The 25,826-nt window shown below is 37.5% G+C and overlaps 2 protein-coding genes across 2 annotated transcripts; both read right to left on the reverse strand.

The window, feature by feature from the left end:
* Positions 1-993: 993 nt before the first annotated feature.
* On the reverse strand, positions 994-1,649 carry LOC104594853 (uncharacterized). Its single transcript, XM_010255373.2, has one exon. The coding sequence runs from the start codon at positions 1,596-1,598 to the stop codon at positions 1,164-1,166; it is 435 nt and encodes a 144-aa protein (XP_010253675.1). The 5' UTR covers positions 1,599-1,649; the 3' UTR covers positions 994-1,163.
* Positions 1,650-13,062: 11,413 nt separating this feature from the next.
* Positions 13,063-16,025, reverse strand: LOC104594854 (aquaporin PIP2-4-like). The gene is made up of 3 exons (XM_010255374.2): positions 15,606-16,025; positions 15,069-15,364; positions 13,063-13,771 (listed from the first exon to the last, which is right to left on the reverse strand). The coding sequence occupies exons 1-3, from the start codon at positions 15,910-15,912 to the stop codon at positions 13,511-13,513; spliced, it is 864 nt and encodes a 287-aa protein (XP_010253676.1). The 5' UTR covers positions 15,913-16,025; the 3' UTR covers positions 13,063-13,510.
* Positions 16,026-25,826: the final 9,801 nt, after the last annotated feature.

The raw sequence follows: 25,826 nt of genomic DNA on the forward strand, positions 1-25,826 counted from the left end.
AATCTGGCTCGAGCCCGGCCCATGATCACCCCTAACTCTGCCTGGAGCGAAAAAACGAAATTATTGATAATTATGGAAAACGGGACTCAGCTTTTAAGGAGATGAGAGCTCCTTTCCTAATCCAATGATAATTTCTTTTCTCAAGTTGAAATTTCAAAAGTGCATGTGTGGATTCCAACTCAAATGGAAATTCAGAAAATGTTTACAATACCCTGAATTCTGACATTATACAAAGCAACTTTTTGAGTAACACATTGAGCTTTATATATATATATATAATTTTAAAATGACTGAAGTATGACTTTCCCTTTTTAAAAGAGCCTATTTTATCCACCGTTATTATTATTGTTTCATAAGTTGTAAAAGCCCCATATCAATACAGAGATAATCCATGGATGAGCCATATGAAGGGTCCTGAGAGACTTTGAAGAGTTAGACAAAATGGGACTTCCTTTGACTGTTTAAATTTCCACCAAAGGAATTACTAATGTTTGGAACTTGGAAAAGCAACCAAGGAATGGAATTAATGCAGCTTTAAACTTTAATTCCATTGTATTTAAATAAAAGCCCAACTGAGATCAATGTCACTTGCATTAATTGTGCTCCTAGCTGCTAGTCTCTGCAAAGACTCGTTTACAAACACATGGGGTATGGCTAGGCCCAGCCCATCAAACATAGAGGCTCAGTCAGCCTGTCCAGTGTCCTCTCTCTGCCTCTTGGATCATGAGTTGGTTCTCATGCCATAGTTCCAAATGGGGCTTGCAAGAAAAAGAAGGTAACAATAATTTTCACAATATTTCTCTCCTAACTTGTAGCAGCCTCCACTACAAGTTCAATCCTCTATTTCTATTTTTCACACCTGCGGGTATATAGCCTTGCGTAAGTAGAGGACTACAAGGGGGATCGATGTAACCTCCCTCCTCTTCCTATTATTATTATTATTATTATTATTACTATCCTTGGTTTATTATCTTACCTTACCAGCCAAGTCTGTGAAGAAATCAGTCCTTGTTTATAGGATAAGATAGCCATAGATGGCATTTGATTGAAAACTAGAATTAAAATTATAGATACAAATCTTGTAACTAACTAGGACAAGAGAAAAAGGAACCGATCGAAGAGCACCAAAATGGATCAAAGGGCAAGCCAATTAATTGAATGTATCAGACATCTGGGCGGACAGAAATAGATCGATTGATATTGGCTCGGCGCATGGTGACTACGTAGTAGAGACCCATTGCTAGCAGCACGGCAAACACGAAGCCAAAGACGATGCCAGCAATGCCACCCACACGTATTCCACTTGAACTCGTTGGTGGTTTCGATAGCTTGCTTTGGTAAGCTTGAGTTGATTGTGCCACAGCCGAAGAAACACTAGAGAAGGAGAGAGGCAGAGGTGCACAGTCGAGGGATTGGGCGCATGATGAAACGGGGCGTTGAGCAGTTGGGTGGAAGAACTCGAAAGCTGCCGGAGAGAAGGCCATTGGGCTCTCATAAGCAAGGCCATGTGGCGCTCGGCCCTGAGCTCGAGCTACAAAGGGAAAGGTAAGAAAGAAGAAGATGATGAAGGAGAACAAAGTTGTCAACTTCGTGACCATACTGATACCAGCGTGAAGTTTGAGTTAAGTAGCTAGGAGTTAGAGTGAAGATGGGAGCACCTACACACTGGGAATGGGCTTTTATAAGAGTTTGAGGAAGTGGTGGGTTGCTTGTACTTGAATTTGTCATCATATTTGGAATTTTTGTGAGGGAGGGAACAATATGATTATTGATTTGGTTCTTCATTACCTATATATATCCCTAGAGATCAGAGACTAGAGATTAGAGATTAGAGATCAGAGAAGAATATGTATTAGTGTATTAGTATTGATGAATGATGTTGAAGATGTGTTTTTTGGTTTCCCTTTCCCAGCCAATTAAAATGGTCCCCTCAGGTAATGCATTAAATACAATTTAATTTTCTCTTTCACAAAGTTTTTAGTTTTTCAACTACTTTCTCTTCATCTCTATCAAATCAAACATAGTCTCAGGGCCATTAAATCCTGCATTTTGAGTGCATTGTCAATTGCATGGACCCATGAACCCATACATGTAGAAGCGCTTCACCCACTCACTCATGGTGTCCGTCCATATCTTTGCATTAGCCATTATGACTAATCTTAGTTTCACGGGCCCGTTTTGACTGCCATTATACGTCCATCGTTGCAGGCCCTGTTACTCTACTCTGTTTAAGTCATTGTTGTCATCTGGTTCAATCGTTCCACAACTTGCCTCAAAATACAGAGCAGAGCAGAAAGGAGAGAGAGAGAGAGAGAGAATGCCACCATGGATGTACATAGGATATATATACCAATGGGGAGTATTAGGAGTTCACATACAAATACAAACACCATTAGAAAAAAGGGGGAATGGTTTCGTAGCTTGGAGGAGCAGCAAAGGCCATATTGTTTATATATGAAAACAACACTTTTTTGTTCATTCAATATATTAAGTTTTGGGGGTGTAATGATAGTGGCCGGGCATTTTTGTGGCGCAAGGCATCATTGCAGAAAGGAGAGTGAGCAGCAGCGCATGCTAAGCTGAAATGAATGAATAATGAATCGCCGGCCGGCCCTTTCAGTCGTCACTCGTCAGTCCCCCAACACCACACCACCACCATCAGAATTAATTTTAAAGCATGTCAAATGTCACGCTTTCTTCGTTATGGTTATGGTTCGGTTCGTTCCCACTTCTCACCCTAGTCGCATCGCATGCACCATGACAACGACATATCTCACCAACCAAATGGATCGATGTTGTTGATTTATTTTTTTTCTTTAAAAATGAAATCACAATCCTCAACAATAATACATCACAAGACTAGTCTCTGAGTAATAAAAGGAGGTGATCAGTCATCAGTAATCGTAAACACGTGCGGCATGTGACTAACGGCCACTCCCGAGCTCACAGCTGAACAAGTTATTAATACGCATGCAGTTAATGGTTGGAATCGCCTATCTAAAAAGTTGTGAGTTGTAGATTCCGTTTGCCATCTCATGTGGACACTCGATCTGTTTTGGATACCTCGATCATGGCAATTGGCAAGTAAACCCCCTTTAAAGTTTTAACGAGTGTGGACAAAGTGCCCAAGTGTTTTTCTTTAAACGATTACAGTCATTATTTTTTCATCTCCTACGTCACTCACTCCCAAACACCCGTCAGATTTTGATTTTTAAGCCAACAAAATAGGGTAATTCCTATATATGTTGGTGATGGTGACCATGCAACACTAGTGTGCCGACCTTATTGGGATCTATGGTAGCCACTAGCCAGTGCTCTCATTTACACCTTGCGCCTCTCCCCCCTCTACTAATTTCCCTCTCTAACTAACGTTTATGATCGCTAAGACGACAAATTCCCAAGAACTTGTATTAGTGAAATGTTTTCAAGTTCAAGGTCTAGTGATTACCGGGTAAGTTTAAAAGATTAAAAAGCAAGTGTGCGTTACATTAACAAAATTTGTTGCCAATTTTATTTTCCATAATTGTTAATTTTTACTATTAGGGCGTGTAGCCTTTGTCGTCGGATTAATAAATTTAGAATTTTGATTTTCCACGAAACAAATTTGTTGTTTTCTACAAACTTGTCACATCTGCAAGAAAACAAAGATCATCAATCTCCCTTACATAGGCAAATTTCTTAAACCACTCCTGTGTTTTAGTTAATTGACTATGCTCTTACTGTTTATTTAATTATTGTCTTGCACCATTCCTACTTTTTCTGACAATTGTTTTCACTGAAAGGATAAAACACCGGTTTTACCATTTCATTAAATTCCATCTAAATTTCCTCAAACTCGGCGCTACAACTAATGATCTCCGCTGAATCGAAAACCCACCTCATGTGCTCAAACCCCCTGCAGGCGGTGCTGCCTGTGTCGTTAGTGGAACCGGCCGGCCCAGCCAAAGCCAGTTGATAGGATCACTCTTCTCTCTCTCTCGTCCATAACAGTTCCCTTGAGAGGATGACGAGCTCCAATCTCATCTTTATCATCTTCTCAGAATTCAGATACCCAATATGAAAGCCTTTTTTTAGAATATGTCATTAAACACAGTTGGCTTTGTTCTCCCAGAATTCATCCTCAGTCCACCCACCGCTGCAATCTCATCTCAGAATTTTTTCTCCGTCAGTCTGCCCTTCTCTGCTTCATCCACCGCTGCAACTCACAGCAGTGGTAGTTTTTCCTCCATCCGATCGCCCTACAAGGATTCAATGCTGTAGAATAAAGATTTATGCACATATGGGGTCCTATGACTAGGGTTACTCACTGTTTGGTTAACTAAACTATAAGCTTATTTTTTGAAATCGAACCGGGGTTATCGGTTTTTGAAAAACCCAGTTATCGAAACCAAACTGAATCCGATAGGTTAAACATCAGTTCGGTTCATCGGTTTTCCAAATTTTTATTTTTACAATATATATTATAAAAAAATATATAAATATATAATACAATACTAGAAATATATATAAAATATTATATTTTAAATAATAAATAATAAATTATATATTTATATATAATACATATTTATTAATTTATAATGTATAGAAAATATACAATATATAAATAAATAATATATATATATAAATATATGTATACCGATGAATTCAGTTAACTACCAGTTTTCTATTTTGGTTAATCAAAACTGAACCAGTACCTTTGTTTTTTAAGTACCAAACCAAATTTTTAGTTTGGTTTCGGTTGGTTTTTCGATTTGGTTCGGTTTTTCTTGCTCACCCCTACTCTAAGCATCAGTTTTGTTCGGCCATGTCGTTACTCCAGATTAGCGGCTCCTCTGTTAGCAGATCTTCAAGCAATAAGGCCGAAGATTTATGCACAGACGGGTCTCATGACTTCACTTTTGTTTGGCCATGTCATTAATCTAGATCAGTGGCCGATGCCACCTATCGTTCCAGTTATCAGAATGACATTGAAAAGCCAGAGTTCATTCCTCGAACCCTCTCCTTTTGGTCCTGATCTCCGTCTCTACCTCGAACCCTCTCCCTTCAATCACAATCTTGATTTAATTTCCTCCATCAGAGTTCATTCCTGAAAGCACGCCGCTCTCTGCGATTGGAGCTCATGGCCATCTCTCTTTCCCGTTCTCTCTCTCTCTCACTTCCCTTGTTCCGCCACGGATCCTCAAACATTATACTGTTAGCTTCTCATTCTTCGTTTGTTGGACCGAATTGATGAGACGGAGATGTAACGATGACACAGCACTTGCTAAGTTGCACTACGTCTGATCAATTCTTGTGGGTTGATTGGGAAATTCTTTTTCAAACTATCGAAATCGCAGTCCCTTGATTTATCACTCAACCAGAATCTCAGTGTTTCTTTGTCGGAATTTTCCAACTCAGAGTATCCAAAGGAGATGCTAGGATAAGCGAATGGAGTAACAATCATCCTCTCTCTGAAACAATAGATAATCTGGCATGACAGTCCCGTTCATTGCCAGTATTTTTACCAACCTCATAGAAGAAGAAGAGGATAAAGGATAATGTTGAGTTTTAAAAAATTTATACTTCACGTGATATGATGTGTATAAGGATTTTGTTGAAACATTAGGCGTGATTTAAGATAATAGTTAACCGATCAGGAATAGCAGTGTTGGGTGAAAAAGGACAAAGTATCACATTAAAGCACTGGCATGATAAAAACTCGCCGAGTGTCTCTCGCGTTTGTCATGAATCGGGGGTCGCAGCAAATGTGTTCTCGTATTTACCCATAATAACTCCCTATGCACACCATCCCCGTGAATTATGAATCTTTCGCCCTCTTGACACTGACCCGAACGTGTTAAAATTTTTTAGGGGATTTAACAATAAAAATCCCTACTTAAAATATCACAAACAATTTGATGTGATTTCAAAAGATGTCATGACTATGGAAGAAGATTATCAAATCATATCTTATGAAACGAAAAGCAGATTACCAAATTATATTATACCAATTAGAAATAATAAGGAAATTACAGAAAGAGCACATTCAACAATTACTCTGACAAACTATTATTACTAAGAACAACCTCTAAAGGTAATAATGTTCCCAATTAAAAAGCATTTACCTTTTCCGTCTCAAGGGTGGGACTTTTGGCGTCAATGGTTAGGTTGCTCCATTGCAATTAAGGGCGTCAGTGGACTGGTTTTGGATTGGACCTCGTCCAATCCAAAATTAATTTAGATGGATTGGATGAATCAACAAGACACATTAGATTGAACCGATCTGGTTTAAAATATTAATTAGATTAGATTGGACTTAGTCTGTCCGTAACAAATTTATACTGGATTAGGTTGGATTAAGCCAATATCTGATTTATTGATACAAGATAAGAATATATGTATCAATGGACCAGATTTGGGTTGAAATCAATCTAAATCAAAATAAATTTGAACAGATTGAACGGTCCAAGCATTGAATCGGATCAATCCAAATTAGTCCAAAACATTCATAGGATTGGATTGGACCTGGCCCATTTATAATAGACTCACATTGGACTAGATTGGACTGGACCAAATTCAGTCCACTTGACACCCCTAATTGCAACCCGCTGAGTATGGTATAAATCGTGGAATCAGTCTCTCCCTATATTTGCAGGGGGCAAGTCTATGTATCCAACGATGATAAGGCTTTGGCTGTAAGAGGATGGATTCACATATTGACATAACAATGCCAAAGAGTGTCTTAAAACATGGATACAGATGAACACAGGGGATCCTTTTCCATTCATTTTTTTTTTCTTTTCTTAGCGTTCACAAGTTTTGAAACCCTAATTCTTCTCTTCATTCTCTTCTTCTTCTCAACTTTAGAGCTAAGACCACAATCACAATTAAAAATCAAGAAATAAGATCGATAAAGTGTAGTGACCAAAGGTCAAAGTTTGTTCTATCCATTGTGAAGGATAGAGATTGGGATGATATGTTGATTGGGTAATGGACTTTTGGAGTCCATTGAAAGCCCTATGTCTCTTACAGCTCTTTCATCCAAAAATGCCTTAGAGCATATACTTGTGCATTTTTGAGCAACCACCATATTCTCTCACAAGAACAATTAGGAAAGTGGTATTAAATATTAACTTATAAAAAACATCTCTTGCCAATAAAGCACCTTCCAACACATCTCATTATACGGTGCGTCTCAATTTTATGGAGGGTCCCAGACCCATGGTGAAATCTGTGGTGCAAATCATGTTGTTAGGGGGTTGGAATATGTTTTGTTGGTAGAAAATTCCAATTCTCTCGTATCAACGAAAATCCCTTTCAACTTAATGTGAGGACACAGATTACGTTGGAACATGTTGAAAGGGATATCTGTTGGCAGTATATTGGGGCTCCCTATAGATAACAATAAGATTAACCTCATTGATAGCACAATTCCGACTTACAGCCCTAATATGAATAATGGTGTTAAGGGGGAAGGACTCACCAATATACTTGGCTCCGCCCCAGGTTCCATCAATGGTGTTAAGGGGGGAAAGTCTACGCTACAGCCTACACCCTACAGGTTGGATTTTTCCCATGCAAAACCAATTTGGAGTCGCCTTTTTAAAGACCCAATTACATTTGGCAGCTATACTTGGAGGCATCTTTATAATAATCGATATAAAAATGTAAATAATACATATACACTATTAGATATAGTCGGTGGATATTATTGTTCCAAAACAACCAAAACTTATCCCAACCCAATTCTTACTGTACTGAGGCACATAACGACGTAGACCTCAGACACTGTATGAAAAAGAAAATGAGAGGGATGAGCAAAATTAGGTTTTAAAGAGAATTTATAGGTCATGTGATGTTAAATATATAAATTTTGACGAAACATTAAGGATATTAAGAGTAAGAGTAAAATTAATGATGCAAGGCAATAGTTAAACAGTAAAGATATAATTAATCAATTTCACAAACAATAAAATTTACCCTTTTTTATTCAACACAACACATTAACAACTCAAAAAGTAACTGGTAATAGAGATTCGAATCCTCGTATCTGTTGGAAGTATCCAGCCAACGTACCAACTGGCCACCACTCAGTTGGTAAACATTAGAAATATCTTAAACAAACAAACTTATTACGTCATTTAAAATATAAGCATGAGTTTGTGATGCGGTCAAACCCTTTGGCCTGGTGAATGCATTTGAATTTGAACGGAAAATTGTTTCAGAAAAAGGACAATTTTGATTAGACCTGGTAATTGGGTTGGGTGGGTCGGGTACGTATTGGGTTAAGGTACTTGGGTTAATTTTAGGTTGGATTGTCAAATGTTAGACCCAAACATTAAATATTCGTGTTAGGGTTGACTTATGAGTCAATTAGGGTCATTCCAAAAAATAATTGAAATTTAAAAAATAAAGAAAAATTACATAAAAAATGTTAAAATTAAAATAATTAATCTTAATATTCCAAATATAAAATAAAAAACATGAAATTTAACAATTTAAAGAATAAACAATAAAAATTAAAGAGTGAAAACTTTTAATAATACATAAATAATCTCAATTAGACTTGACAATCTAATCAGCGAATTGACCCATGACCTAACCCAACCCAACTTTTTTTAGTCGGGTCAGATTATTTTTCACATTTGGGTAACTAAATATGAAACCTTAACCCTGTTTTTTCGGATTAAGTTGGGTCAGATTCACAGGTTGAATCAACTTTTTGCCAGGTCTAACCTTGATAGCTCAATTTACACACGCTACTACAGAAGGCAAATGGACACTGCAGGCACTGACCACTGATCAGTTGCAATGGTCTTGATTACTATAATATACAGAGTATTAATAGATCATAGACTGTAATCGGCCATTATTCGATGGCAATTAAAGCAAGAATGAAGACAATATGGAGGTCAGTCCTCCCAACTAATTAAGGCACAATTTTTATGGCTTTATCACAGTTTTGAGGCAAAATCTTACTATATAATAGTCAAAGCTTTTCTGGTATTATTTATTTTCGGTACGATAGGTTTTCCCCTAAATTCAATGTCCAATTGCCATTGAGAAACCAAGTTCTATACAAATTGTAACATCTGCCGTTGGAATTATGATGAGCCTGTTTGGGAGGGCTGAAGTTCTAGTTGAGATGCTTTTCTCAATTGCTTTGGTCAAGCCACTAGAAGAAGCTTTACAAAAAAGTGTTTTTTTTTTCTTTTTCTTTTTTTAAAAGGACAATAAACTTGGGCTTTTAGGGAGGTGTTTGGCCTGCCTTTTTTTGTGTGTATCGTCTTTTGGGCTTTTCAAAGTTCGGAAGACCAAACTTTAGTTTTTCTATGTTTGGCAATGAAATACAAGAAGCTAGAAATACTTATGTTTTAAAAAGCTCATGAAAGCTCAAAATTGCAAAAAATCTGCAAACTTTAAGGGGTTTGCAAGTCTTTTATGAAAGATCTTATGGAATCTCTGACAATCAATAGGCATAATGAGATTTTGCATCAAGATCTTGACAGCACGAAAACCGTTTGGTTAAAAAAAAAAAAAACGAAAAGCTTTAGTTGGAGCTTCCCAAAAATAACAGGCTTTGTGCATCTTTTCGGCACAATGTCTTTTGGTAGCAGATATCTTGCGAACCAAATGGAAAAAGAACACAATGCAGTCTGACATGCTTTTAAATAGCTGAGAGATCGCACAAAAAGATGCGCCAAACTGGGCCAAAATGAAGCATCCTATGTTTCCACAACTAAAATCTTTTATTTTACAACTATATAGATAACTATAGACTAGGATACTTACCAAATGGTCTAAATCTTTAAAGATAAGACCCCAAGAAGCTCATTAATTATGGGCCCATTTGGCAAATCTTATTGGGAAGATCTTCTAATAGCTCTGACAGTCAAAAGACACATTGAGCATTTGCATGAAGATCTGAGCAGCCCAAAACTAGTTTGGTAGATACACGTCTTTCTGCACAAGTTTAAAACACGAAAGACATGAAAAGCTTTATTTGGAGCTTCCCAAAATCAGTCCAAAATGGGCTCCTCGCATCTTTTCGGCGCTCTGGCTTTTGGCAGTTAAGCCTTCCGTTAACCAAATGGGAATAGACCAAAAATTGGTCTGCCCAATTTGTAAGCAGCCAAAAGACCAATCAAAAAGACATGCCAAACGGGCCCTACATCTTTTGGCCATCTAAGCTATTGGTGGATCTACATAAGAAAACCTACCAAACGGCACCCAGATTTCTTACCAAACGTTGCTTATTTTCTGTGTGGGTGGGTGGGGTCCACCCTGCAGAGCCAAAAGCTGCTATGGGAAAGCTACTAACTAAAAATTTTCATATTATTAGACATTTCGCTCAATTTGTGATGGCACAGATATTTTGATTTTACTTGGACATAAGACATAACAATAGTGATTAAATTTATGAATTATTTTGAAATAATTTGATTTAATTGTATTTATAAACAAATATTTAATTACAATGTGAAACAATGTCTTTCATAAATCTGTATAATAACATCATTCAAAGTGAAAGATAAGTTTGTAAGGGAGTTGTTGGAGTCTTTGATTTTTGGTGCATGTATGTGTAAGAATTGACAATTGATTTAGATGGAGGCAGAGTCATTTCTTTAATAGCAAGCCCAACAAGAAGAACATGGACCCAGCAACATTAAGAGGAAAAAAGATGGAAGCACAAAGCAAAGCACCTAGAGACTTAGTGAAGATATAAACAAAATAGCTCCTTCAATGGTCAAAATGTCAGAGAGCTTCCATTGACAAACCAAGTCCCAGTATATATAACAAGGTGAACATCTATTTCAATGTGCCATGTGGTTACATCCATTTTGATTGTTGTTAAATTTACATATAACAACAGTAGCTTTATTATGTGAAACATGTGTGTGTGTTGTAGACAAAAATACCGTACATGGATCGTTTTACAATTTCAACATGACTTTGTTACGTAAATTGTTGTACATGGAGGAAGGATTGCTTCTCTAATATCACCACAATTAGCAAGGTTGGGCCATCCAAAAGCGAGGAGCATCAAGACCTTTGGTGAAAATACTATTTATTCGTAAGGGTTTTTATTGTTCACTCCACTTGAGAATTCATAATACAATCGTAAAGTTTGGGTCAATATTATAGAGGGTAAGATGTAAAATTCACAGGGGATGGTGTATATAGGGGAGCTACTAGCTAGGCATTAATACATTGGAAAAAGAAAAAAAAAAATGACGAATATTCTGAAGTGGACTCAAGAGTAAAAATCCCTTTAATCTTTAGCCTAAATGAATTTTCCTAGTGCCATTGCACGAATCCAACACCTATTATAACTGTACTGACATGACAATAGCGATTGATTCATGAATCAATTTAGGATAGTTCAAATTATTTATAATCAATTGCTTCGATTCAAGTGTAACAGCATTCCTATAGGTGATATCCATTTGACGTAAGAATTTATTTATGAACTGAAAATGACAGCAATAATGCATTTATATATGCAGGTGTTTGGATGTAAACTTTTGTACCCAAATTGGTCCCATGTAAAAAAAAAAAGAAGATAAATTGTTGTCCTAAAATTCAAGTTTAACGTATACCCACAACTAGAAATTATTTGAGAAAGAATACAAATTTATCATTACAACCAATCATATTTGTATTTGCACTCTTCGCCAACGGAGCCTTTAACAGCACGCATGATCAGTACACACCACACACACAAATAATTGCCACCCCTTGCCCCTTGCCCCTTGCCCCTTCTCCTGGTCAAGTGTCACAATTACACGATCAACAGCAATTGGCCACTCACTTTTCCCTTGGATTTAAGGCAAAAAGGAATCTTTGAGCAGTTTAGTATTACCCACTCTGTTCTTAAAATAGCCAATAGTCATCAAAAACAAGGAAAAGATATATATATTTATAAATTAACACGAATCTATGATGAACTACCTCTCACCTAACTTCCTTTTCTTTTTTTATTTCCTTTTTGCCACCATCTTGGTAAGATAAGGCTTTCCCCATCTTGGATAGGATTGGAAGAATTATATTAACCCCAAAATTCAGCTTGGTTTTTGAAATTTGCTTCTTCGATCCAAGGAACCATTCCACCAGGCCCCAGGCCCCACACCCAAACAAAACAGCCCATCCTCTTTAATCAGCAAACATTAAGTATTAACCGTTGCGTAATAGAATTAAACCTTTTCCATAAAAATAAAATTGAACTTTTTGAAGCAAAAAAAAAAAAAATTAAAAAGAATACTTTTTTCCAAGAAAATGTTAAATTTGATGCTTTATTACTAGTGTGATGTGGATAAGATGATCGATAGGAAAGCATTGATATAAGCCAACAAGCGAGGAAATTTATGACATAGAGTAGGCTATTATTCAGCACTTGATTTTGTTTTTCGCTTTTTTTAATACAATGGAAGAAAATTGAAACCAACCTAGAAATTCAGATAACAGAATATAATCTAGGCTCCAGGTAGTTGAACCAGATAGAGAAAGACTTGTAGCTAGCATTCAATTCCCCTCGTTTGTGATCCAGTCCGCAGCTTGGTCTTCCTCTCTAGTCTCTACTAATGCGTTGATATGAAATCCTGATGTTGCCCTGATCCCCCCTCCCCCCTCCCCTCCCATTATGTTCTTGCTTTCTTCTTCCATCATTTCACATCTCCAGCAGAGATGGATGTTTTTGTAAGAGGGAAATGAGAGGTTTCTTCTTGCACAAGGAAAATGCCAAGAGAGAAGAGTCGTATGTTGCAGTTTAGACTTCGAAGCGAGCAAAAATGACAAGTCGAAAAATTAGGATTAAAATACCAAGTAACCGACTATCCAATTCAATATTCTGTTCGACCCAGATGCATACAATATGAGACAATTATTAATATCATTTGTGGGTAAAAACAACATGAATGGCTCAGATCCAGTACTGTAGGAAAGCGATGTGAAGACTTATGGAGTCATCAATTAATGTATGTTTCCCTCATAAGGATTAAGGATGGCTTAATTAATTACGACTGCTAGTTAAAGTTGAAGCACAAAATTAAGGAGAAAGTATATATGGACCAGAAAGGCAGAAACTAAGACAATCAAACCACTTACTTGTTGCTACATTCATCTGGATTCTGGAAACATCATGACTACACGAAAGAAAAGATGAAGAAAAATTACACCAACACTAAGCACTTAGATACATTCGAAGCAAGTGCTGAGAAAGACCAAAAGGGATACACTAAAGATTCCCTTCCTCCCAAAGACATCTTATCTACAGTTCTTTGGGTCCTCAACCCTCTCTCATTCTCCTCCCCATCTTTTTTTTTTCTTTTCTTTCTTTTGTGCTTGAAAGAAAAAGAAAAGGAAAGTTGGGAAGAAGGACAAAAAGAGCCAAGGGGAGCTTCACACAGACTCGCAACTCCTCCATTATTACTACTTGCTCTTGGAAAGTAAAAACCACCAATTGTCCTTAGTACATCTTCATCTGTCTCCCGAACTTTGACGAAGGACAAAAACCAGAACTAATCTTGGAAATTTAGACGTGGGGGTTGCTCCTGAAGGATCCCAAAGCTTTAATAGCTGCTGCTCTGAGGATGTATTGATGGTAGAACGCTGCGATGGCAGCTCCAATGAAGGGTCCGACCCAGAAGATCCAGTGGTCATGCCAAGCCTTGTCCTTGTTGAAGATGACAGCGGCTCCAAGACTCCTTGCCGGGTTGATGCCGGTTCCGGTGATTGGGATGGTGGCCAGGTGAACCATGAATACTGCGAATCCGATGGGGAGTGGCGCCAAAACCTTATCGCACATAACCACATCAAGACTTTCAGATTTCAATAACAAAACTACTATGGTGGGTAATTAATGCATTGCATGCATGTGCCTGCCTACGTCAATACATGTTTCTAACCTTTAATTATTTTATTATTTGCGACTGACTATTAAGATTGAATACTCTGCTGGAACGGGAGGATATTGGGCCAATCACGATATGCCACGTCAGCCTCACAGTTGGATGAACGTTCACGAAGCTGATGTGATGCATCGCAATTGCCTGAATAGAACTTGGATGCGTTGCGTGCTAGCTCAGAGAAAGGGTTATATATAATAACTAGCATTTGCCGTAAAAAAAAAAAAAAAAAATTAATATATACAACAGTTGATAATTTGCTTGATATGGATAAATAAAAGGTTCTTATTTCCCCAACGGAGAATGATTAATTCTTAACCAAGACCAAGGGGAATATTTGCCTTGGGAAGTGGAAGGGTGGAACCGTGGAAGAAGATGAGACGAATGATTTTTATATCAATAGAGATAGTTGAAAAGATAACATGGGTAACGTGGCTGTGTTTTCCTCCGGTTGATGGATGTGATATTGAAGAGGTGAAAGTAATTCTTTAGGGCCACAGTTCCGCTAGCATGCGCACGGAGTGCATAATGATAAATGCTTCCAAAAAAACAGAAGTGAAGCGGTGCGGGTGCGGGTGCGGGTGCGGGGGTGCGGTGACAAGTCACAATTGATTAGGTCTTCGTCTTCCTCGTGGTGTATATTTCCCTTTTATTTTTAGGTGGGGTTGAATGTTGATGGGAATTATCTTGTGGTGGTTAATGACTGTACTGGAAGCTGTCTGCCTCATGTCTGTCTATGTTATGTAATAGTAGCTCTATCTATGAATGGGGGAGGGGGTAGCTCTTTTATCTATTTTCATTTTTCATTGATCAACGGTTACTATTTTCCTGCTGACTTTGGCGGGGTTGGTTTGTCATCTCACGTGTCACATGCTGGCACTCCAAGCTCCAGCGTGGCATGGGCATGGGGATTGTGTTTCTGGAGTCGGGTTTCTGGCTAACTCTAACCTGAGCCTTTGGGGAGGGGGAGGGGACTCCTCACTTCTCCTCCTTTGCAAATTCCCAATTCACCGGCCGTCGCCGATGCTCCACCGCAAGTCGTGTCTCCTGCCCAAAAGGGCTGACTCCTTTGAAAAGTCCATATTAGGGAATAGGACTAGTTACGTGTATCACTCACCGTTCACCCAACCAGAAAATTTTGAAATAAACAGTATTGGAGTATATATCGGCAAAGGTGATTCTTACCGGGACATGTGAGTCTCTGGCGTTTCTCTTGGGGTCAGTGGCGGAGAAAACGGTGTAGACGAGGACGAAGGTACCGATGATCTCGGCTGCCAATCCTACGCCCTTGCTGTATCCATCTGCCAGCTCGTTCGCCCCACCACCGTAGCGGACGTAGTAACTCTTCTGAAAACCCTTGACCAACCCGACCCCGCAGATTGCGCCCAGGCATTGAGCTATTATGTACATCACGGCTCGGATTAGCGACACCTTACGTGCCAAGAACAGCCCGAACGTCACAGCTGGGTTTATGTGTCCTCCTGTTCACCACCATCATATAAAGTTGCATGAGGAATAATACTACAAGTGCGCCCAAGCAGATCCAGAGGAGCTTTCAGCTTCCTTTTCATTTTTATTTTTTTGTTAAACAATTAATTTTTAATCAGAAGAAAATACCAATAACTATAAGAAATATAAGTATTTTAAATAAAACTTATGTTTTTATTTTTGAGAAACCTATCTGTGTAGAGAGAGAGAGAGAGAGAGAATAGAAAAACTCACCAGAGATACCAGCCGTGCAGTAAACAAGAATGAAGATCATACCACCAAAAGCCCAAGCGATACCGAGGAGGCCAACGCCACCACAATCAGTACCGTTATGAGACGAATCGGTCTGGCGTTTGTAACCGATGACCGTCAACACAGTAATGTAAAGAAACAAAAGGGTCGCAATGAACTCCGCGATGAGAGCCCTGTAGAAGGACCACTTGCTTAATTCATCGGGGTCGATCAACGACGCCGGAGGGGGGTCGTGGTAGTCCTTGGCGGAGAACTGGCTGTGTTCAGAAGATTCAACGTCCTTGGCCATGCCGCACGAAACACAAGACTTCACAGGAAGGAAAACAGAGATGTAGAGGAGGATGGCCTTGGACCCTTGTTTGAGTGGTTTTGTGTTTTAATGTGAGTGGGAGGAGAATGAGAGAGATAGAGGGGTATTTATATTGGGAGATTGACAAAAAAGAAATATGTTTATTAACTTATAATATTGCCGCCCCTAGTCCCACTAATTACGATTTTATTTCGCTTTCATTGGCCCCCTTTTCTTCGCTCCTGCTTTTTTGTTTGTTCGCTTCTCTCTTCTCTTTTTTAGACACACACACATACATAAGATTAGAGAGAAGAGTTAATGAGTTATTCCGGAAATCCCCTTTCTTTTTTTTTTTTTTTTGCCACCATTTTTACAAAGTGAATGATCAATATATTTTCTTTGGTAAAAACTAAAAAGTGAATGAATATATGACATAATGACTAATCACACCTTTTATATATAATTATATTGTTTGAGCAAGTTCGTGCATGCCCCTCAGGTCTCAGGCTCTCAGCTCAGCTGTATATTTGATTCTCATCTGTTTTTTTTTTTTTTTTCTCCTGAGAATTGAAGCATCTGGCACCTTCTAATTGGTTTATTTACTTAATAATTAAGGACGTAGTGCTGTCCTTACTCCTTAATGCGTTGGGTTGAAAGTGGACTGTGGTTAACTCTCTAACAAGGTCTCGTTCATCTAATTTTCACGTGTCTTTTTTACGCAATTATCAAAATCTATCCACCTCCTTGTTTTGCCTCCTTCATCTTTTTTCTATTCTGATTCAAATTAATTTACGGTAAACCGTTAATCTCAGTCGTATGGAACTTTCTTCATAGTCGTACCTAAGTGCCTTTTGCCTTAAAATCTGATTTCTTGTGAATACTGAATAGACCATGAGGGCAGTTTCGGAATTAAGAAAACCCTTGTATTTTTACCATTTAGTATTTACTACTGATGTTTGCATAAGACATGACATAGCCAGGCGCTTTCATTAAAATTAAGGCTAAAATAAATCTGCAACGGTCCAATCGGCAGCCAATACCATCACTACTAAAATGTCAAAGCCAAATAGATCGTCAAAAATGAAAGCTGATTTCTTGTGAATACTGAATAGACCATGAGGGCAGTTTCGGAATTAAGAAAACCCTTGTATTTTTACCATTTAGTATTTACTACTGATGTTTGCATAAGACATGACATAGCCAGGCGCTTTCATTAAAATTAACGGCTAAAATAAATCTGCAACGGTCCAATCGGCAGCCAATACCATCACTACTAAAATGTCAAAGCCAAATAGATCGTCAAAAATGAAAGCTGACTCAGTGACTCCATGCAAAATGCAATGTACTGAATTATTTTATTTACTATTTATCATAGATTTACGGTACCCTGCATTATTATTATTATTATTATTATTATTATTATTATTATTATTATTCCATTTCCTAATTAATATAATAAATCTGGTGCGCTTATCTACACAAGACAGTACTCAACCAAAACTTTCTAATCTTAGATATCGTCTTCGTCCCTATCTGGCTTAGCTCCTTATCTAGTAGGGCCAGAGGAGTCAGCTGGTGATTACTAGGACATCAATTTTTCATCGTGAGACATGCATACAGAATCATCGGGTCGGAAGGACAGTTAAAAGTCCGAATTTCACTTTGCTTAGAAGACACGGTAGTCGGTAGTAAATTCATCGGATGGGCATGGGCTTCCCACGGAGCGCGCCCCACAGTCCGGAAAACGATGGTTCCGACCGTAGGAAGTTAAAACAAGAGCTGCGACTGTGAGGGTTTTCGGTTTTCACTCTTTAGGGTAAGGAGTTGAAGTAGCTTTAGCTTATTACAAATTAGCAACGAAAGGAAACTGTGACAGGACAACTTTTGGGGAATCTGGGGGGACACGTGGAAGAAGCTCGGCCTCATGTTTGACGACTCTAGGAAATCATACGTCTCACAAAAAGATCGTGACATGTAGCCGAAACGAACGGCTGCAGATCTCCTGACGGTTTGGTATGGAAAAAAATTGGAAGGGTCTGGAATCGAAAGGGAGGTGGTCCTACATGTATTCTTTGTCAGGACAAGGCGCAATGACGCCACCGTCGGTGGGGACCACGTCATCCATGTCGTTCACCTTCAGGATGCGCCTGGACATTCAACGTGATTTCCATTTACTTTTTCCGCTGTTCAATATATTTATTAAATATTATAAAAGATGGAATTAAATTGTTTCTACTTAAAACAATTAGATTAGAATTCTTTTCTAACATCATTGAATAAAAGGAGTTGAATTGAGGGTCGCCCTCTGCGCTTGTTCATCATCATCGGGTAGCAGCGGCAGCACAGAATCTGTATGTATCAAAATTTTCTGCACCAGAATCCGAAGAATTTTGTATAGAATCTCTTTTATTTCTTTTAATCCGCAGCAGTATAGAATCCGAACCGAAATCAGAAATGCTGTCAATCGCCAATAATATTGGCATCAAGACAACGAAATAGGGATTAGGGATTGTCTTTGGCCTTGGGATTGGATGGCGTCTACATGTCTGTGTATGTAATGTCATAACTCATAACTTAACTCACAACTGACAACAGTATCAGGCATAAACACCGGAGGCCGAGGGTCCCACCCCCACAGTCACAGGTTCTTCTTTTTTTTTTTATATATATGTTTTTAATATAGTGAGACCACTGCTGTTGTACATTAACAGAAGGTAAATTTACTGCACTGCCCTTTATTTATTCTTCTTTGCCAAGTTATAATGCTATAATGGGATTTCTCTTTCGCCGGCTTCAAAGAATCCTATCCTATCAACCGAAACTGGATTTCTTCATCGACAAATACCAATCCAGTAGACTCCATGCTGATCATTGAAGTTGAAGCCCCACCCAAACTATCGACTAATACGTCTAACAAACAATCAGGACCCACCATTCAAAAGGAATACATACATGAATTTACTCAATTACTATCATTCAATCAGTTTGATTTTTTTTTTTTGGTGTGTGTTCGGTCATTACTGCTGAAATAAACCAGCTGATACACCAATGAATCACCTCTCGATTGATTAATCAGCTTGAATTTAGGGCTAGGTAACCTCCAAAAGCAACAGCATTCAATGGTTACCTCCAAAAGAAACATATGAACATCATTTAGTAATCAGGATTTGTGGATTTGAACAAGTTGTATGCTTAATAAAGGGAGGGTCAGAGAGAATCCTTTGATGATGGATCATTCAATCAATCGTCCAATAAAATCTCTGCACAAGAGGCCGCGATGGTTGTTAGCTGTTTACACACTCTAAAATAAAAATAACAACTACGTTATAATAACAGGGGCATAAAAGTATGTCTTCCCATTAAAAATACAATCAAGTATGTCTTCCCATTAAATCCTATACTAATCCATGGACCTCCTGTTCCATATAGCCAAGCATCTCTCTCTACATTGTTCCTTTTCCCCCTTTTCTTTGTTTTATCTTGACTGAATTGCTTTTCTTGATAGTTACATGTATAAACAAACTCAATTAGTTAATCAAATCTAATATATATATATATATATATATATTAAAAGAAGTTTTTTAGGCTATAGTTTTCACCATTCAGATATGTGGTTTTTTCAAATTTAGACACATGACATTTTCTGAGTAGTTGTTGTTAAAGTTTCAGTCTACTACCATCATTCAAACAAATGGTCTTCTTATTTTCTATAAAGTTAAACATGTAGCAATTTTTGAGAAATTCTTGCTAAAACCCACAACCCACTATCAAATTACAACTCCCCACCATTCAGACACTTGAACTTCTTCTCATTTTTTTGGAAAGTTAGACACATGGCATTTTATGAGAAATTGCTGCTAAAGCCCACAACCCATTACCACCATTTTCAATCCACTCCTAAAAAAATACAAAAGTTATTATCCACTACTACTTTTGCCTATATTCTATCAATTTCACTTAATTATTAACCCTCTACTTATCATAATAAAAAAAATTATCCATATTCTAATAATTATTGAAAAATTATTTTTTAAAATTTTAATAATTATTTAAAATATTAATAATATAAATTTAACACTATCAATTTCATAATGTAAACTTAATATTATTGATTCCCTGTAATTAATACGGGATTATTCACTAATTAATGATTAAACAAGGACTTATATCCCTTACAGAAAAATCTTGCAATTGCTAAAAAGTGAGGATGGATTGGACAATGGACACTGAGAAAAGGTGGCCAAGAAAACGCAGAGAGGTGGTGGATGAGAAAATGGAGAAAGAAATCATAATTCTTGATCGCAGGTCCAATAAGCAGAGAAAGGCTAGGAGGGCCCACATGACACTTAAGGAACATGTAATTGGTTGGCGAGCCAGCGAAGCGGGTCCACCTACTGCTCAACACACATGAATGCCACCCACCCACCCCACCTTAGCCGCTAAGCGTGATACCTGATGGCTGTATTTTAACACGTACTCTTTGTCTAAATGCAAAAGCATCTCTGACTCCACTCTGTTGTGTTCTGAAGCCCTGACAAACTGAATCAACCCATATTTTCCATTGGGAATTTCTCTTTACTCTACAAAATAAAAAATAAAAAAACTCTTGTTGTTTTGTTGTTTTGTTTTAATATATATGTGAGGCAGATAAAAAAAGAGGAATCAGAGTAAAGGAACATGAGTAAGAATGTCGTGGGCCTGTAATTAACAGCAAGGTCCAGATTCCAGATACAGAAGGTAGTGGATCCCATTCCAGTACATATCTCTCTCTCTCTCTCTCTGTCCAAAAGACAAACTGTCGAGAGAGCTTATCAGAACTCAGAATTCATCACTTTCTCCGTTTAGACTTTTAGAGTCCAGACTCGCTTCCACTTTTAGGCCTGGAGCTATGGATGCGTTTTGTTTAATTTGCAGAATTGCAGTCCACGGAGTTGGACCTGGGTTCGGTATCTCATTGACTCAATCTCCTGGCCACCACTCCTCCGAATGCACCACCACATCCAAGCGTCCAACCTCCAACCTCAATTTTTTAACTTTTTCTTTTTACTGCACTACTGCTCCTCTTTATTTTTTACAGAGTAGACTTTGCAATTTGCAGCTTTTTAAGGTAGCAGTAGAAAGCGAATTGCGTAAGCTGTAGGAGCGAGTGAGTGGGAAGTAACGTGGTATTGTGAAACCCACTTGTCAACCAATTTATCATCATTTGGAAGAGTCAGTGCCAAGGAAAACTCTCTCCTCTGTTACTCCTTCACTTCGTATACTACGATATTATTCTGATCTGACTCAGGGTCGGGGATACTATCTCAGACTTGCACACTTCGGCGTTTGGCCTTCATTTCGGATTTGAATTCGATCGCCACTACATACTTTAAAAGGGCTGATCACATGTCAAATCGGTTTTCTGGTTTTCGATAAATAATAGGGATACACATACACCCGGCCTTTTTCTTATTTCGATAATTAATTATCTGATTATATACGTACGTTAGTAACACACACAATCTGTCAAGATTTAACCTAAAAAGGTTAAAGCTGTTAGATGAGGTCCCTGATGGGTTTTTATTCTCCAACATATATAATCCTACACCTTAATTAAAAACTAAAGATAACACAGTCAAGATATCATCGCAATTTTTATTTATTTAATTTAGGGAAGAAGAAGAAATGCTTGTGTGTTAGCTCTTAATTATATTATAATTACGTGGCACCCAATAATTCAAAAATGATTTGATTGATAGCCTATTCCACGTTTCCTCGCCTTTGAGCAAAAATACTAATAATAAACAGTAAGGGAATAGGGATAACAAACCAAGCATAATTTAATGTTCCCTTATCTCTTTCATTTATTTATTTATTTATTTTGTGGATGAAGGATGAGGATGGCCACAGGTCTCATTAATAATTCGGGAGGGGTGCTAAACCCAAATTAAATTCCAAATGCCTGGCGAGATTAAGAGCAGCTAATCTAAGCATCCAGATAAATGTTTACTTACGTACAAGACATGTACAGAACATACACATAAAAAAATAAAAAATAAAAAAAAAAACAATAATACCAAAAAATAAAAGAGAAAAGAAGCAGTATAATAAATGGTAGTTGCGTTGTCTCTGGATCATGAGTAACGTTAATAGTGTAACCTAATCTTTGGATGGTTGATATCACATCACATGTACCTATTAAATATGACCACTCAACAATATGTCAATATCACCCATATTATGTATTTAAAATTTAAAGCATACTAATTAATTGCCTATAGGACTAAGATCGTTGGATTGGGATACCCTAACTTGACTTTCACTTTCACTGAATGAAAGGTGCAAAGGAAATCAAGAGAAGAGGGGAGTAATGACAGTATGGAAGCATGCATGAAGGTCCAAGTTGGTGACTATCTCTCCTCAGATGTCACAGAAATACTTTGTTCAGCCGATGGCCCATCCATCATCCGCCTATTCTATTATACATGTGTACGCAGTATGCACATCACCTTAATTGAATGGAAGTGGAAAGTAATTAATGGGATTACGAATACGCCACGTGTCAAGAAGAAAAGAGAAGGAGGAGAACAGGAGAATTTGGTCAATGGTGATTATAATAATATGAGATATGGTGTTGTTATGAGGTGTCATGACCGACCATGGAGGCAATGGACACCGACCATCCCGCGTTATCCAACAAAATTCCAAGCCACAATTCCTTCACGTCTGCGTGTTTGCAAGGATCTATGTCTATGGCTCTTGCATTGCTAGCTGTTTTCACCGATGATTCCCAAAATTTAAATTAAATAAATAAGAAAAAGAAGGAGGAGGAGGAGGAGGAGGAGGTTTTTTTTTTTTTTTTGTTTTGTTTTATTTAAACCAAACTAGCGTAAGATAAAAGCTGGAGGCTGGCAACGCACCACGTGTCCTTGGAAAGAAGGTAGAATGATCATTGCTGCGTCAGCAAGAGGGAGGAAGTCGGGAGTAGTTGATTGAAATATATAGATTTAATAATTGTCAAATTAATGTGTTGGATTGTAGTATTGACCTTGGTATGTAGACTGTAGTGTAACATTCAGTTTCACCCTGAACCACGTGCAGGGAAGAACACTGGGCTCAGTCACCCCACAATCTATTGAGTTGAGTCAGTGAGTGAGTGAGTCAGTGGAAGAGCTGGGGTAACAGCCAATAGACTAGTAGCTAGCTAATTACTATAAAACAAGATGCATTTGTCCACGCACCACGCCAAATTCCAAAACAATGCTCTGACAAACGAAGCCGGAACCGGAAGCCCTTGCCCTTGTGAAGAGGATATTATTACCAATAGTCAAAGTAATAAGTAAAAGTATTGGAACATTATTTAAATACTAAACTTTGAAATGAATAAATAAATTCCTCCATTCTCATATAGCACTATGGGGCGTTTACAATTAATACCCAACATTACATTAATCAAAGAGGAGTTGGGTCTAAATCCAATCAGTTTTCATATAACCAGGTTAATTAATTATAAGCCGTAGGGAAAAAATAATCCAACTCAACTATATATTCTAGCTCGGATGTTTTGGTTTTACAAACTGTCCCTAAACAAAACAAAGAGAAGGGAAATTTGATCCATATATCTTTTAACACCCACAGGCCACAGCACGGTATGATATGGCGAGATAGCAGCAGCTCTATCTTACCTTAGGTTATTGTGGAGTCTTCATGATTTCTAGCTACCAATTAAATTGTCAGAATCGTCACCATAACTCTCTCTGACACACACTGAGAGACACACAATTGCTGAAGGGTACCTAAAGCGTTAAGCATGGAAGAGGAAGACAGCGTCCTTATTATAGTACCTATCTGTCCTCCGGAGACACAGAATAGTGGTAGCCACCATGTTTGCCAATCGGCGCCACAACACAATCACCAGCCATATGTGTGTGAGATAGAGAGAGAGAGAGATTGGATGTGGTACTTGTATACTAAGCCATATATTTTGTGTCTTTGTAAAGTGGATAAATAATTGAAGTTGTGTAGGTAGAATACGTCTTCACTGCAGAGACTTAATACATTATACCTCTCACCATACTTATCCCTGCTTTCAGCTTGAGAGCAAGTTCAGCTTTTCATTAATTAGGGAGGACGCCAACAGTACTTATGGACCCGGCTTAAGTCATTCCCTTTGGTATTATGTAAGAGGCCAAACCCAACTAAAAAACAAAGCTTTGGCGGCCCGTATTAAAACTTTTTTCAAACCTTTACCTTGTTTTTAGTGAAGAAAAAGACCATTCACCTAGCAGATACGTGATTCATTCCGATGAACTCCACGGTCAGAAGTTCATATATGGACTTCAGAACCCATATGCATCACCCATTTATAGATTTCTTATTCTTATATTATCGACTGAAGAGCCATTACTAATCCATATATATATATATATATATACCCCGTATACACATCTCAACATGCATTCAGAACATCCTGAACTTATTAGTAGGAGATATTCTTAATATATGGTTGGGATATGCTGTGAGACATTTATAAGGTGTAGATGTGAATTTCACATATCTTTGATTCTTCTTACTACCGCATATGTCTTGGCCACCATAGTTGGAAGCTGGAACTAAAAATTGGGTCTCAAAATGGGATATAACTAGGCCAGTGGAGATTGGTTTGAATAGATACTTGTTATATTCCATGACTTTCGTTTATTCAGCCGAATCTTGGCACAGTAGCTAGCCCAACAATCCATCAAACGTATAAAATCTGATCGGCAAATTAATCTAACTAACTTTCACTTTCAGTTAGGTCGTAATATATCGGTTGATAAGGTTTCAATGTTTCATAGTGCTCTTTCTCTAAAAGGAAATTATATGACAAAAGAATTGACCACTATTAGTTACTATCTTACACTCGGTAGCGAAAAAAAATAAAAAGTTAATTGCTATTTCAAAGCAGTATTTTTAAAATCGGGAATCGGTCCCGTTTTATCCCAAAATCATTTTTTGGTCAAAAATCGTTGATTTAGTCAGAAATTATTAACCCGGGTGGTCAAATTGTAGAATTGTCAACTTGAACAATAATTTTGGTCATTTTTAATTTTTTTTTTTTGTCAGAACAGGTCATCCATTCAGACCGAATGATCGAACCATTCAACCTGAAAACTGAACCCAGAACGATTCCCTGTCCGGTCTAGTTTTAAAAACCTTACTTAAACATGTTGGTACTTTGTTGTCCACTGGGCCTCGACCCACATCTCAAGAAGGCCAGATCGACGTATATATGGTTAGTACAGGTACAGCAGGTACATTCATGTTTTTACTGCAGAAAATGAATGTCATTGAATTTAAGAAGCCAGAACAGTCTTAAATTTGGGTTGCCTAGACTATATTAGATAAGAAAACATTAATATGGTAAAAGTTTTAAATATTTAGCTTCTTAAGTCATCTTTTATGAATTTGCTCGCCACCACCATATCAACTAAAAAATCAGGAAAAAGAGAATAATTATTTGAAAACCAAAATTGGTATTTTAAACAATAATGATATTTTATGAAAATTTAAGAATTAATTAATTAATTATTGAATTGGTTTCTTTGAGTGTTAATGACATTTATTTTGATTTTCTAAATTATAGAAGAATATTTTGATTTTTTCTACCATTTCCCAATATTAACTAGAAGGACTCTTAGTCTTTATCCAAGTAATTTTATAATGAAATTTACGAATTTTATTAAAATATCCTATTTATCTCTTATATAATGGCAACATTTAGACAATTTATTTAAAATTATTTGAATTATATGTAAGAAACATATAATAAAATATTGGAAGGAATCTTTGTCATAATAACATTATGTATTTACAAGATCAGTTTGGAACAAGGAAACCAATTCCAACCATATTAGAAGTACTCAAAATTCAAAGCCAGACCATTTACGGTCCTA

The sequence above is a fragment of the Nelumbo nucifera genome, chromosome 2 (assembly GCF_055504915.1).
Source record: "Nelumbo nucifera cultivar China Antique chromosome 2, China Antique-T2T, whole genome shotgun sequence".
Lineage (NCBI taxonomy): Eukaryota > Viridiplantae > Streptophyta > Magnoliopsida > Proteales > Nelumbonaceae > Nelumbo > Nelumbo nucifera.

Bases quoted from the DNA above. Each gene is read 5' to 3' on its own strand.
- LOC104594853 (XM_010255373.2), bottom strand. From the start codon at position 1,598: ATGGTCACGAAGTTGACAACTTTGTTCTCCTTCATCATCTTCTTCTTT.
- LOC104594854 (XM_010255374.2), bottom strand. From the start codon at position 15,912: ATGGCCAAGGACGTTGAATCTTCTGAACACAGCCAGTTCTCCGCCAAG. The intron at 15,365-15,605 runs GTGAGTTTTTCT...GGTGGTGAACAG, and splicing joins CTGCACGGCTGGTATCTCTG to GAGGACACATAAACCCAGCT. The intron at 13,772-15,068 runs GTAAGAATCACC...ATGTGCGATAAG, and splicing joins CCAGAGACTCACATGTCCCG to GTTTTGGCGCCACTCCCCAT.